Source organism: Juglans microcarpa x Juglans regia, chromosome 1D (assembly GCF_004785595.1).
Source record: "Juglans microcarpa x Juglans regia isolate MS1-56 chromosome 1D, Jm3101_v1.0, whole genome shotgun sequence".
Classification (NCBI taxonomy): domain Eukaryota; kingdom Viridiplantae; phylum Streptophyta; class Magnoliopsida; order Fagales; family Juglandaceae; genus Juglans; species Juglans microcarpa x Juglans regia.
In genome coordinates this window covers 48,941,231-48,955,648 of record NC_054594.1, presented here as the reverse complement: position 1 = coordinate 48,955,648, position 14,418 = coordinate 48,941,231, and the positions used below count along the sequence as shown (strand labels likewise).

At 37.7% G+C, this 14,418-nt stretch overlaps 1 protein-coding gene across 1 annotated transcript in view; it reads left to right on the top strand.

The window, feature by feature from the left end:
* The window catches only part of LOC121242863 (anaphase-promoting complex subunit 1), a 46,855-nt gene that overhangs the window by 20,382 nt on the left and 12,055 nt on the right, over positions 1-14,418 (top strand). Inside the window, exons 13-26 of the mRNA XM_041140862.1 lie at positions 4,001-4,084; positions 5,460-5,552; positions 5,722-5,781; positions 6,134-6,232; positions 6,479-6,619; positions 8,469-8,549; positions 9,170-9,241; positions 9,588-9,659; positions 12,695-12,788; positions 12,865-12,947; positions 13,095-13,151; positions 13,291-13,368; positions 13,490-13,611; positions 13,705-13,865. Of these exons, the coding sequence (XP_040996796.1) occupies positions 4,001-4,084; positions 5,460-5,552; positions 5,722-5,781; positions 6,134-6,232; positions 6,479-6,619; positions 8,469-8,549; positions 9,170-9,241; positions 9,588-9,659; positions 12,695-12,788; positions 12,865-12,947; positions 13,095-13,151; positions 13,291-13,368; positions 13,490-13,611; positions 13,705-13,865 (1,297 nt within the window). The remainder of the gene's footprint in view (positions 1-4,000; positions 4,085-5,459; positions 5,553-5,721; positions 5,782-6,133; positions 6,233-6,478; positions 6,620-8,468; positions 8,550-9,169; positions 9,242-9,587; positions 9,660-12,694; positions 12,789-12,864; positions 12,948-13,094; positions 13,152-13,290; positions 13,369-13,489; positions 13,612-13,704; positions 13,866-14,418) is intronic.

The window sequence follows — 14,418 nt, the reverse complement described above, 5'->3', positions numbered from 1 at the left end:
GGAAGAAAAAATCTGGGGAAAAGCCACTGTAGTGGGAGCAGCCGCTGCACACCTATGTGGCCTAAGTAAAATGACGAAAAACACCCTACAACATTCATCTCTCAAATTCGAAATTACTATGGACTGAGAGAGCTGATGAGAGAGAGGGGATGAGAGAAAGAGACCGAGATGTGAGAGAGAGATGATGAGAGAGAGAGAGTGATGATGGGAGAGAGAGAGACCGACGATGAGAGAGAGAGATGCGGAGATGAGAGAGAGAATCGAGATGAGAGAGAGCGGAGATGAGAGAGAGATCGAGATGAGAGAGAGAGTCGAGGAAAGAGAGATCGAGATGAGAGGGAGAGCTGATGAGAGAGTGAGTGACAATGAGAGAGATCGAGATGAGTGAGAGAGAGTCAAGGAGAGAGAGAGAGACGATGAGAGAGAGAGTCGAGATGAGAGAGAGAAACGATGAGAGAGAGACGATGGGACGAGAGAGAGACGAAGAGAGAAGTCGTCTGGTGCAAAACCAAAAAAAAAAAAAAACACATGGATCAGAAGCATCCACGTAGTGTGTGCATTGTGTGCACCGCTACAGTGGATGCTATATAGAAGAACTCGAGGGAATTAGGACTCACCGAGAGAGGAGGCTGATGCGACAGCGGCTCTGGGTGGCTGGAAGTCACGGCGGCGCAATGGGAGGTCCTTCTAAACGTGATGGTGAGACATGAGGGAGAGAAGAGAAATTCGTCTGGTGCTTCGCACTGAGAAACGGCAAGGCAGAGGGAGGGAGGGAGGGGTCGACATGGCTTACTGAGGGAGGAGGGATGCGCGAGACTGAGTTTAGGTGGTTAGGTTGGTAGTGTCTGTGCAGTCTGGTGGTGTTTCGACGTCCTCTGCAGTGGTTGACGGTGGTAGAATGAAATACACAGCCCAATGAGTCACTGCCGATAGAGAGGGAGAGGGAGAGGGAAAACAACGGGGCAAAAAAGAAGAGGTCTTACAGTCGGCGTGCTCTGTGGTGGGTTTCGGCGAGATGGCTATTTGGTTGCAGAGAGGAAGGCTACAGTGGTGTTGTAAGGAATAGAAGGTTTGATTTTTCTGCGGGAAGGTTCTGGCCGTAAGGGGTACTGTGGGTTTGCTGAAGGGAATCTTGTGAGGAAAAATTGGGGATATATGGGAGGGCTTTTGACGTGTGAATTGGTTTCCAATTAGGAAACTATTCAAATTTGGGGAAATCAAACAGAGGGATATATTGGTGTATACAATGGTACAATCATTATCTCAAAGTAGATCTTAAAAATAATAAAAATGCTAATAATAATAATTATTATTATTATTAATATTAAAATAATAATTCCAAACCCTAATTTAGGACCCGTATGTTACAATCAACCTCAGTCTGTTCTTTTTATGCAAAGTCTATTATAAGAACCTTGCTTACTTGAACTTTTTAACTTCTCTGAATTTCCTCACAACAGTGTCAAACGAAAATCAATCGTTACCTATAAAATAGACACATAACTTACTTAAATCTCTAATAAATCTCAGATTTTGATATTTAAGCCTAAAATACTAAACTAGCCTATTTTCTTAAAAATCTAAAAATGCTCGTAACTCTAAAATAACATCACTTCCCAAAATCATCGATATCTTCTTAATATCCACCTAACACAATTCCAGCTCAATCACAAGTCTATTTAAAAAAATAAGCCCAATTTGAAATATCTGTCCGAATTTTAAAAGTCAAGCCCATTCCAATTCAATAAGTATTCTGCCAAGTTTTGACTATAAGGGCAGTAACGTAAGGAAAATATTTGAAAAGGGTTCTTCAGTTGCCTTAAGTATAATCACGTGAGAATAAGGCTTGACGGGCTAACTCAAGTTTGTGGCTTGAGGGAGACTATAAGCTGAGAAGCTTGACCAGTGAGTGTGGCTAAACGAGTGCGGGAGCACTCTAGAGACCCGGTTTTGAAAGGAATGCCTATTTTCAAAACCCTCATGATGTTTCGATTTTTGGGTAATATCATAAAAAGAAGCATTGAAATATCGGTTGGTAAGCGGGGGCATCCATGCATAGTAGGCTTCAACCAGTTAACCATTCATATCTATCTGGAGGGAAAGTCACGGTTCTCGAACGGTTGACCGATAGGTTCTGGGGAAGGTCTAGTTGATCATTCACTAGCTTGATTAAGGAAGGGTTATTTTCCCTTTTTTCATTTAATGACTCCCTCTCCGCGGAATGAAACTGAAGTCTCACCAGAGTGTGAAGCCGTGAGATAGAGGCCTTGGACTCAACAAGAGAGCAGCTTGTGACGGCGGATTTGGTTGCTGAAGCGAAGACCCCGTTGAGCTGAGAGAGAGAGAGAGAGAGAGAGAGAGTATGTGTGTGAGGATGTGAGAGAAAGAGACAAAGGCTTATGGCGCAATAGTGAGAGTCGGGGCAATGGGTGGCAGCTTCCGTCGCTAGCAGCGTTTGGCTTTGTTCTGAGGAGCACAAACAGGGGCCCGTGTGGTTGATCTATGGAGGAACTGGGGCTGTTGGCGTGGATGTGGGTTGCTTTGTTTTTGGGTGTGAAAAGCAGGGCTTGCCGTGCGGTGCAACCCTGTTGGCTGAGACGTGGAGATTCAAGGGTGGCTTAGGGCGGTTCCTACGGCAGCGTAACTCTTAATCTTCTCGTGGCACTGTTGTACAGTGGGTGATCTGGTGCAACGACGCCATGGACATGACGTAGGGTTGCGTCTCGGGCTGGGCTCGTTTGTGGCAATGGCTGGGGGTGTTGTGTGGCTGTTCCACGATGGTCTCGTGGTTGACGCTGGGATGTGAGAAAAAAGAAAAAGAAAAAGAAACGTGCAGGCTGAGTGGTGGTGGCCATGAAGAGCTGTGGCTTCATGGTGGAGGGGTTGTCTTGCGAGGCAACTGCTTGTCCCTTGCGAGGTTGCTGATTCGTGCGACGGAGACGACAACTACGTGGAGGAGGGGTTTTACGGAAACTCAAGGCTGCGGCAACCCTAGCTTGGAAAAATATGAACATGCAGGTTACCCTGCCGTGAATCCAAGTGGGGTGGAGACGTGCATGGCTTGGAAACGGCGTGGAGATGTGCATGGTGTGGATTCTGATCTTTGATTCATACGGGCTTGGGTTTTTGGGCCCATTTGAGAGTAATTAAGCTCACAACTTGGTAGCAGGAATTAACAAATGGATTGGGCTGGCCGGTTAGAGCAGTTCAAAAATCTCTTTGGCTTGTCCGTAATTTTCTCATGGGTCGACTATTTTATCGATATTAATGGGCCTCGACTCATTCTAAAAATAATACAACTTGTACTCATTCTAAAAATAATACAACCTATCCCATAAAAATATCAAATGATTTTAACATAATTATCGGGCCCAATAAGAATCCACATCCCACAAAAAAAAAAAAAAAAAACCGGTAGCCTATTCCAAAAATTACTCGTTAATCTCAAGTGGGCTTTTCATATGTATAAACCCAAAAATTTTTAGAATGTGGGTTTGGTGCTGGGCTCGGATGTTACAAGTAAAGTACACTTTTCTTTTTATCAGTACATCAGTTATTAATATGCAATTGTTTAATAAGGTGTCTGTATGTGTTATTGAGCCTGTTACGTAGCCCTTCAACCTTCATGATCTTGTTTGATCTTTCTTTCCATTATTGTGAATCTCCTTGGAAGACTGTTAGGCTTCGTTTGGAAACACAACTTATCTCAACTCATCATTACAACTTTTTCAAATCCCAAAACAATAATAATAATAATAAATAATATTCTAATAATATTTTATCAACTCAACTCAACTCACTTCAACATCCAAATGCACTCTTAACCTACCTCACACTTCAATATAATTTTGTTTAACTGCATTTTTTCTATAGTTACAGTTGCAATATAATTTATTCTTTTGATAAAATCTTTGATTACTTTTAAAAAAAAATGTTTAAAAGAAAATTTAAAAATTCAGTTCTATTGTCTGTGTTTAATAGTTCCTTTAAGTTCAACTAGGTTCGACGACTTTTGGGCTCTGCAAGACCAGTGGCAATTCAAACATCTAGTAATCCTAGTGCCTCTGATCAGGACCTCCAACAGGTACACTTTATTTGTCATCTTTGATTTTCTCTTATTCACTTGTGCTGGTGGCGGAGAGGTCAGTGCTTGTGTTCTGGCTCTGGGGGGTGTTCCCTTTCTCCATTATACAATCTGATATGGTTCAGAAACTGTCATCTCTAGAGAAAGTCTTGTTTTATGGCTGTTATCTGAGAATCAATAGAAAACACTTCTTCTTTTTTGCTTAATTTACTTCAGACTTCATGCTGGAAAGTGTCTGATATTGCTACGATTAAGAATTATATAGCACCAGATGAACTTTTAAGCATAAATGTATACAAGTCTTCATAATCTGATAAGAATCTTCTTGGCATAGCATTGTAAAGAAGGTGCTGCTATTTGGAATCTGTCTTGCCATCATCTACTTTTCCCATGCCTCACAACATCAGAGTTCCTTGCCTGGACAAGTTAATATAGCTAGATTAATGCTTCGATGATGCATGGTTAAATTCATAAAATTAAATATTGGTTCTGCCAGTATTCTTCATATCTTCTACCTGTAGACTTCATTGTTATTCTGATGCTCAATTAGATGATGCATGGTTAAATTCATAAAATTAAATAATGGTTCTGCCAGTATTCTTCATATCTTCTACCTGTAGACTTTATTGTTATTCTGATGCTCGTAATTGAACATCACTTGTGCTTACTTGAAATTTCAAACTAATCACTCGTGATCATAACTATTTTGGGGTTTAGTTGTTCAATTTTTTTGTTATAAATGTGTGTGTGGATCCAAAATCGATGAATAGAAGAGCTTCATGGACTTCTTTATGGGACACTTGACAGCTCATTGCACTTGTGTCCACAAATTGATTTTCCAAACTACTGGTAAGTCTTAGGAACATTGGGATATAGGGACACGATATGCAATATTGCTTGAGAATTTGAGACATGAGCATAGACTCTAGGAGTATTATGGTGTATTCCTAATTGCTTTTCTAGTGTGGGCTTTCTAATTCTTGAAAGCATGATAAGGCTTTATGGCATTGTTAGTGAAGTTTAGTGGTTGTATGAACTTGAACAAGAGGCCCACATAATAATAGTTCTTTGCTATTGTGTTCTTTGTTCTTGAAAATATTTGCTCTTTGGTGGAATCAAAACCAAACTAACTTGCAGATTTAACCTAAATGAGTTGGGGAACCAGAGTGTTGCAGAACTTTTAAATGGTTGAATGTGGTTCTTTCTGCACGTACATGAATTCTATAGTGGCTTAAATGATTGGAAAATATTTGTAATTTTTGTATATCATGGGGATTCTGGTGTTGATATGCTTTTGTTTCTCCTGCTTAATGGACATAATGGTTTTCAATGCACATTTCCTTGCTCTGTTGCTTTTGTTCTTCTGTTTGTAAAGGCTCAACTATGGAACCTTGCTCAAAGAACCACTGCTCTTCCTATTGGTCGTGGTGCATTTACTCTTGCGACCATATATACTCTGTTGACAGAGGTACTCCTGTATTAGCCTCTCTCTCTCTCTCTCTCTCTCTCTCTCTCTCTCTCTCTCTCTCTCTCTCAGAGGAAGATCTTCATAATTTTTTTTGAGATATGCGCATTGCTTCAGTTTCTTTTACATATAAATATCTATTCCTGATGGATTGTCTTGAAATTTTTTGTAGGCCTTTACAGTTCCGAAGCTTGTTTTAGCAGGTCGGTTGCCTGCCCAACAAAATGCAACTGTATGTTCATATTGAGTTCTTCTCTTACTGATTACATGGACATGAACATGCAAACAAATGGCTTGTCCTCAGGCCTAAGATCTTTAACACCTAGATTGCTAACTTGGATGAATCGTGAGTTTTCCTGATGAGGGTATATAGAATTTAGTGAATTTGTTTAGTCAGTAGAAATGGTTAACTCCAGTGTAAGGTCAAGCCATTCATTGGCATGCTCATGTATTTTTCTTTGGACTATCGACTTTTTGCATATTTCCCTTATATTATTGTCAAAAGTTTTACTTAAAGAAAAGAAAGAATTTCAAAAGTTTTGACCTTCATATATCTTACATGTTTTTATTCGGCTGGTTGCTAGGTCAATCTAGACCCGAATTTACGGAATATACAAGAAATAAAATCTTGGCCTGAGTTTCACAATGCTGTTGCTGCTGGACTAAGGCTGGCGCCCCTTCAGGTTTATATTTATTTTGCTAACATCATACAGCACGTGGAGTCTTTTCATGCTAATCTATGCACATGTGGAGGTGTTTGTTAATTAGTTCAAGTAGAACTCTTGTAGCTGGTTGTTTTAGTCCATGTTAACTTTTTTACTTTGCAATGGTTAAATATATTTTTCACTGTGGCACACAAAATTACTGGGATTTCTTATGTGGTCTGTATATAGAAGTTTATGTAATGTGTGTAGTAATTTCATTTGCAGGGGAAAATGTCAAGAACTTGGATAATATATAACAGACCTGAGGAACCAAATGCTGTTCATGCTGGGCTGCTTCTTGCATTAGGATTACATGGATACTTGCATGTTTTGAATATTACTGACATATACCAGTATTATAATCAGGTGCCATTTCCATGATCTTTCTCACTTATTGTCTTAAGTTTTCTTGCCCCTTTAGTTCCTTGGGTCCTTGTTTTCAAAGGTTAATTGTTTGTTTTATTTTGTTACTATTGAGTTGTGTCATACTGTTTCAGGTTTCATATTTTCTGAGATAGATAAATGTGATATTCTCACTTTTGTTTTGATGTTATTAACAAGATTTAGCATATTTTTTATAATTTCAAGATTTAGCATAGGGGGAATTAGATATAGTGCATCATTATTTTAATGGAGTTGTTTAAAATTGTGTTTTATGGTGATTTATGGTTGGCAGCTAGTTGAAATCAAGATTTATTGGTTGTACTCTATTCTATTGAGTATATTTACAGGTATTCTTGGTTAGGTGACTGTCTAAAAGTTAAGGTCGATAGAGATCATACCTGCATTGTATATCCAGCTTAACACGCACTTACACTCTCCTTCATGTGTAGATTTGTTCACAATTGAAAACAATGAGCAAGCCTTATTATATCAAATAGGAGGATTATGGAAAAGGCCTTTGCTACTATGGACTTTTTTTGCTTTGTTGGTTCCAAAAACTTAAGCTTAATGAAAATGGGCAAAATATGTCTATCAGTCTTACCACTCTAACATGCATACTTGATAAGAGTGGTTTGAAACCAAAGAGTAGTTATCAGTTAGAAATATACTTGAAACCAAAGTGGTTTGAAACCAAAGAGTAGTTACCACTCAAATATGAAAGATCATTATGGAAACTCGTCAGATTTTATATATTTCTAACCATCCAACCATGCTAAGTGAAATTGCTGTATTGCCAACTGGCTGCTGGTATTGCTGCATTTATCCACGCCAACCATGTTTAGCATGCGTTCTATGACATCTGCTTGTATGTATCTACTAATGCTGTATTGTACCCCTAAGTTGTAAATTTTTAACTGGCAGCCTCTTGGACATTTTGGTTTTTGTTCTGGTAGGAGAAACATTTATCAAATTAATCTTATGTTCAGTTGTGAAATATTCAAAGTGGAAAATAGAAAAGGTTCATGATATTCCCTTGAGGAGAAAAGGTGAAATCTAAATCCAAAATGGAATTTTTGTGATATATGTTGTTTCCAATGTAAAATGGGAGCCCTGTGCATAATGATGCCACCAAACTGCAAATCTTCCTCACTGCCATCGCAGAGCCAAGTTGCTGCAACAACCTCCACAATGGCTTCCTGTCTACTCCTTGCCCCCCAAATAATCACTACCTCTTCACCAGGAAGCTTTTTTCACCAACTATATAAGTTCATTGCTATCAGTAGTATGCATCAATCCTGTCATTTATTTGCTACCACATGCACCATGGTGCAATAATTTTTTTTTTATAGGTAGGTAATCAAGAAATTTTACTCAAAGAAGTAGGCAAAGCCCAAGTACACAGGGAGTATACATGAGAATAACCTAATTAGAGTTTACAATTGAAAAAAGAAGATCATGGACATTTAGCACCATGGTGCAATAAATAGAACCATACTTCTTGTGAAACATCTATAAAGCAAAGTACCATTTTTCAGTTTATTTGCTGCTGGTTCTGCTCTGGCATAATGGTTTAATTGACTTAAATGGATTCTTCTAGAGTTGTTTTGAAATTGTTGTTAATTTGTATATGCAGGCCTTTTGCATATCAGGAATGCATGCCAGTTGTTTCTGGTCTTTTTCTGATAGAAGTCAATATGCCATTTAACAATTTAATGCCTGGCCTCTGTTTTTTTCTTCTCCTTCTCATCTACCATCATCATCTTTTTCAGTAGTCTTTTATTCTTTGCATAACCAGTGTCTCATTTTGCTCTTTTGACACTTTACTTCTCAGGAGCACGAAAACACAACTGCAGGATTAATGCTTGGCCTGGCAGCTTCTTATAGGGGGACGATGCAACCAGCAATATCAAAGGTAAAGCATGTACTTTTTTTAATCTTTTTTTTATCTCCATCCTTGCCTTACCATACTGATCTCTTGTTTAGCAAATTCAATTTGACTGGCTGATGTTGCTGATGATATTTGTTCTCTTTTCCTCACCATCTGTTTGTTGCATTGAGAATATGTTTACCTATTTTTATGATGGCAAATTTTTATTTATTTGTATATTATAATTTACCTATTTATTTATAAGACCATGTTTGTTTTGTTTTATTTAGTGGAATTATGTTAAAGACAGAATGCTATAATAGAGACCATTTTCTAATGCCTATTATTCTCATCTTTCCTTTATGTGCTGTGTGTTTGTTGTGAATGCTCAGTTCCTAATTGATGAAAGGATTTTTAAAAGGTTCATGCATGAAACTGAGGTTTTTTCATTTTCAGCTGCCAATGAACATCATATCACATCACATCACATCACAACACATCAATCCTTGAAGATATCCAGTTAAATCTGTTTGAGTAGAAATTAGATGTGGATATATAATTTCTGTAGTTTAATGGTTCTAGATATTCTTTGTTCCTGGTTTTTTCCTCACTCATATATCCTTTGCGGATAATTTAAGCTGAATTGTTGCATTATCCTGTGGCAGTCTCTTTATTTTCATATACCTGCTCAACATCCATCTTCGTATCCAGAGTTGGAGTTCCCAACCCTCCTGCAGGTATGCATCATGAGCTGTTGTCTTTAGTTAGCCCCTAAATTGGCATATAAGTTTATCTTTTTAGGATACTGTTTTTTCCTAGTCTTGATTTGCTTGTGCTGCATCCATTTCCAGCACAGGAATGCCCAAGTTCACCTTTGTGCCAAAACTTTCCTTCTGCATAGACAATCAATTGAATATTTGCATGATTAACTTTCTTTTCGTATTTTTTAATATGTTTACCTACAAGTTCCAAGTTGCTTTTGCATGATGCACCTGATGCTTTGTCTCTCAGATATCTGAATTGAATGATAATTTGTTCGCCAGATTTTGATTTTTACCTTGCAATCTTTTGTTGATGATCCAGTCAGCGGCATTAATGTCAGTTGGGCTTCTTTATGAAGGATCAGCGCACCCACAAACGATGCAAATTCTATTGGTACCCTTTTCCCCATTTCATTGCTAAACTAATAGACTCTTCGTTGCTGTGCTAATAGAATCTTCATTGCTGTGCTAATAGAATCCTCTTGATTTTTTATAACTTTTTGGTCAAAATATGATTTTAGTCCCCAACTATGTATCAGATCCCAACCTTGTGAACTCCAATTGTTTCAATTAGGTCCTTAAAGTTCTAAATGCCTCTTTCCCAATTTTACCATCACTATGCAAACAATAGTTGTTGATTTGACACGTGTTTTCTGTACACGTATTTATACTACTGAAATGGCAAGTTAGGCTCAATGCTTCTCTCACAACATTAGAGTATGTCAAGACAAGTGAATTTGATATTAAAAGAAGAGTAACATAAATAGGAAACATTTTGGTGTTTATGCGGCGTACCTTCATTTTTTTGAAAAAATCTTGTGGGACCAAAATGTTACGGGCTACAAACTGCCATGTGTACATAGAATGTCTGCTACATATGGCAGTTTGTAGCCCGGGATTAATAGTTAATTTATCGAAATCTGAAGTTGTTCCTGTGTGTTATGATTATGGATGCCTTGAGTAGAATGATTGAGAAGACCGTGGATGGTAATTTTCTGTCCAGCTTTGTGGTGGGTAATGAGGTCCGGAGTAGTTTAAAGGTCTCACACTTATTGTTTGTTGATGATACTTTGATTTTTAGTGAGCCCGATTCTAACAATCTACGTGCTTTAAGAGCACTTTTGCTGTGTTTTGAAGCTGTTTCGGGCTGTTTCGGGGTTAAGAGTTAATGTATTGAAATCTGAAGTCGTTTCTGTGGGTTCTGTTCAGAATATTTTAGACTTGGCAAATATTTTGGGGTGCAGAATTTCTTCACTCCCTACGAGATACCTTGGGCTTCCTTTGTGGGCTTCTTATAAAGCTGTTAAGATTTGGGATGGGGTGATTGAGAAAATTGAAAGGAGGTTAGTTGGTTGGAAAATGATCTACTTGTCTAAGGGGGGAATATTAACTCTAATAAAAAGTACTTTGTCTAACCTTTCCACTTATTTTTTTCTCTCTTTTTCCTTTGCCGGCAAGGGTTGAAAGAAGAATTGAGAATTTATTTTGGAATTTTTTATGGGGTGATAAAGGAGTTGAAAAAAAGTTTCATTTGGTTAGTTGGGAGGTTTGTCAACCGATTGATTGTGGTGGGTTGGGGATAAAAAATTTGAGATTGTTTAATAGAGCATTACTTGGGAAATGGCTCTGGAGATACCACTTGGAAGGTAATTCCTTTTGGAAAAATGTTATTGATGTAAAATATGGTAGTTTGTGGGGAGGTTGGTGTTCTAAAGATACTAGAGGTGTGTATGAGGTGAGTTTGTGGAAGTTCATTAGAAAAGGATGGAGGGTATTTTCAAATCATATTAGATTGAAGGTGGGAGATGGGAGGATGATACTTTTCTGGCATGACTTGTGGTGTGGGGATTCTTCACTTAAGTTGGACTTTCCCTCTCTTTTCAGAATTGCAAGGGATCAAAACGCAGCTGTAGGAAATTCTTTCTGTTGCATTGACAATAATATTCAGTGGAATGTTATCTTTATCAGGGATGTTAATGACTGGGAAGTGGATGATGTTAAGGCTTTTCTGGAAAGACTTTACAGTTCAAAGTTGATGCTAGGTAGGGAGGACAGCATGCTGAGGATTCCTGCAGGAAATTCTAAGTTCTCAGTCTCCTCTTTTTACAGAATATTAACCGGTCACAGGAGTTGTGAATTTCCCTGGAAAAACACATGGAAAGTGAAAGTTCCTTCCAAGGTTGCTTTTTTCTGTTGGGTGGTATCCTTGGGCAAAGTGTTGACAACTGAAAATCTTAGAAGGAGAGGTATGTACATTGCTGATTGATGTGTCATGTGCAAGAAGGTTGGAGAATCTGTTAATCATCTCTTTCTTCATTGCGAAGTGGCCAGGTTCTTGTGGAATGAGGTTTTGAATTGGACTGGTTTACTTTGGGTAATGCCCAATGAAGTGTTGGATTTATTGGTAGGGTGGAAGGGTAGCAAGAATGCTGTTCTTGTTTGGAAGATGATTCCTTCTTGTCTCATGTGGTGCCTATAGCTTGAAAGGAATGGGAGATGCTTCGAAGACAAAGAACGTTCATTGGGAGAACTTAGGGATTTTTTCTTTACTACTTTGAGTTTGTGGGCGAAAACTTTTGTAATGGAAGATAATTTCCAGAATCTGTTTTAGTTTTCCTTTCGTTTTTGGAAAGTAGTAGGTATTTCCTCTGTATATGTCCTGTACTTGGGCTTATGCCTATTTCTTGGGAATAAAATCTTTTATTACTTATCAAATTTTTATTTTTATTTTTGCATTTTTCCCCTATTGGCCTTTCCCCCGTCTACTTAGTCTTTATTTTTTTGATAGGTAAAATTAGGTTCTATTTGTTCTAGTAAATAGGCAAGCCCAAGTACATAGGAAGCACCTTGCTCCTCCATACATGCTTCCAAGGAAAAGGTTATGATGTGTCAAAACCTTTTTTTTTTTATAAGATGATGTGTCAAAACCTTGTACAAAGATCGAACAGCGAACTTCGTACTCCTGCCTGTGTCTTTCTTGTTGTATACACATTCTCTTGAAACCTATCTAGTACTTTTTTACAATTTTTCTATCTATTAATCATGGTATACTCTGCTCAGTACCACTTTAGTTGAGTGGGTTTAACTTAGAAATGAAATATGCGCTTTGTATTATGAGAACTGCAACCATTAAAACTGCAAATTTACGTATCAGTTTTTTTCCTTCTTTAGATCAATGTGGCAGCCTAATATCAAGATAATTTCATAAAATATTCTTGGGATAAAAATATACTAAACATTATGCCGACTAACCAAATATGGATACACATAATTCCCTGATATTATTTATTAGTCTGTATGCTCTGGCCAGGTAAATATCTGCAACCAGTAAGGATTGGTTTTAAAATTGTCCTCTGTGATTTATATATCTAATTCTTTCTTCAGTTACCTTCAAGTTAACCTTGTATGTTCTATTATTTATTTTTACAGGGTGAAATTGGTCGTAGAAGTGGAGGTGATAATGTACTTGAAAGGGAGGGTTATGCTGTTTCAGCAGGATTTTCATTGGGTCTTGTTGCATTGGGTATGAGTAGTAGGCACTACTATTACTGGAATGTTGTGAATCTTGGTCTTGGCTAACTATGTTCTGTTTGCTGAAGGTCGGGGTGAAGAGGCACTTGGTTGCAAAGACACAATGGTTGATCGACTGTTCCACTACATTGGTGTCAAAGAAGCTCGTAATGTATGCTGTTGCATCTATGTTTTATTTTTCAGCCCTTGCAGATAATATGAATTTGTACTATTGAATTTTAATGTAAATGCTCTCTCTATTCGATTGATCATACTTGTAATTTGAAGTATTAGTTTTTTTTGGTTTATTCTTCATCAGGAACGATCGCCTTTCTTGGCTTTATCAACAGAGGAACAAAGTCGTGGTGCTCCACAGGTTGGGTGATTTATGCAGTTTTGAGTTTTCACTCTTTTAATAATTTGAACATTTTGTTTGTCATGAACATATTTGTATATTTATGTTTTCCCTTGCAACTATTTTGGACATTTCTTTTTACGCTGATGTTGTCTTGTAGATGATGGATGGAACGGTGGTCAATATTGATGTGACAGCACCTGGAGCTACAATTGCTCTAGCTTTAATGTTTTTAAAGGTAATTTTTCTGCAAAGAAGATAATGATTTAATTTGTATGAACTTTCAATGACAAGGGCATCAGTATGTGACCAAACGTTTCCATTGTCATGTATGAATGCTTTGCCCATGTTTATAACAGACTGAATCAGAGGCAATTGTGTCAAAGCTTTCTATACCTCATACGCAGTTTGACTTACAATATGTGAGGCCGGATTTCATAATGCTTCGTGTCATTGCTCGGAATTTGATAATGTGGAGCAGGTAGAGCTAGACTGATGAGCCATTCCAGTAACTGAACTTGTGACCATTTTTAGCTACTCTTTTGATATGATATGGTAAACTCTTTTCTTGTAGGATTCATCCTTCTGAAGATTGGATTCAGTCCCAAATTCCTGTAATTGTCAAAAATGGTGTCATAGGCCTCACGGTTGATGCCAATGATTTTGATGATATGGAAGCGGAAGCATTTGTACAGGCTTATGTTAATATTGTTGCTGGAGCATGTATTTCTCTTGGTAAGCTTTTATTTCCCTTGATTCCATGAAATACTACTTCTATCATGAGTTTGCTCTTAATTTTTCCAAAGATAACATTTTGGGACTATAGTCACCAAATTGTAAAATTCTTGTATACACTTGCTGTGTTGTTTGAAAGAATTGTCATGATTTAGTGGAAAGATTTTGTAAGAACTCAGAAGACTTAACAATTTCATGAAAGGTCTACCTATGAAGATATGTTGCGAGGATCTGTGATTTTGGGGCTCTTGCAGCTATGTGAAATATTATGGCAAAAGAATAATTAAGAATAATTTTGCATAAAAGCATGTTTTCTATGGTTCAGCTTAATGCCCCACTATCCAAGTGTGGGAGTTAAGATATGGAAAAACATGACTTTGAATGGAAAAGATCATAGTTACATATTCTCGAATGATGCAGTGTAGATATAAGATTTGACTCTACAGAGGCAGCAAACATCGTAGAAATTGAATCTGTCTCACAGAGACAACTCTTCCAAAATCTTAAAGAAATTCACTCTAAGGTTACAGGGAATGAAGAAAACTCTCGAGAG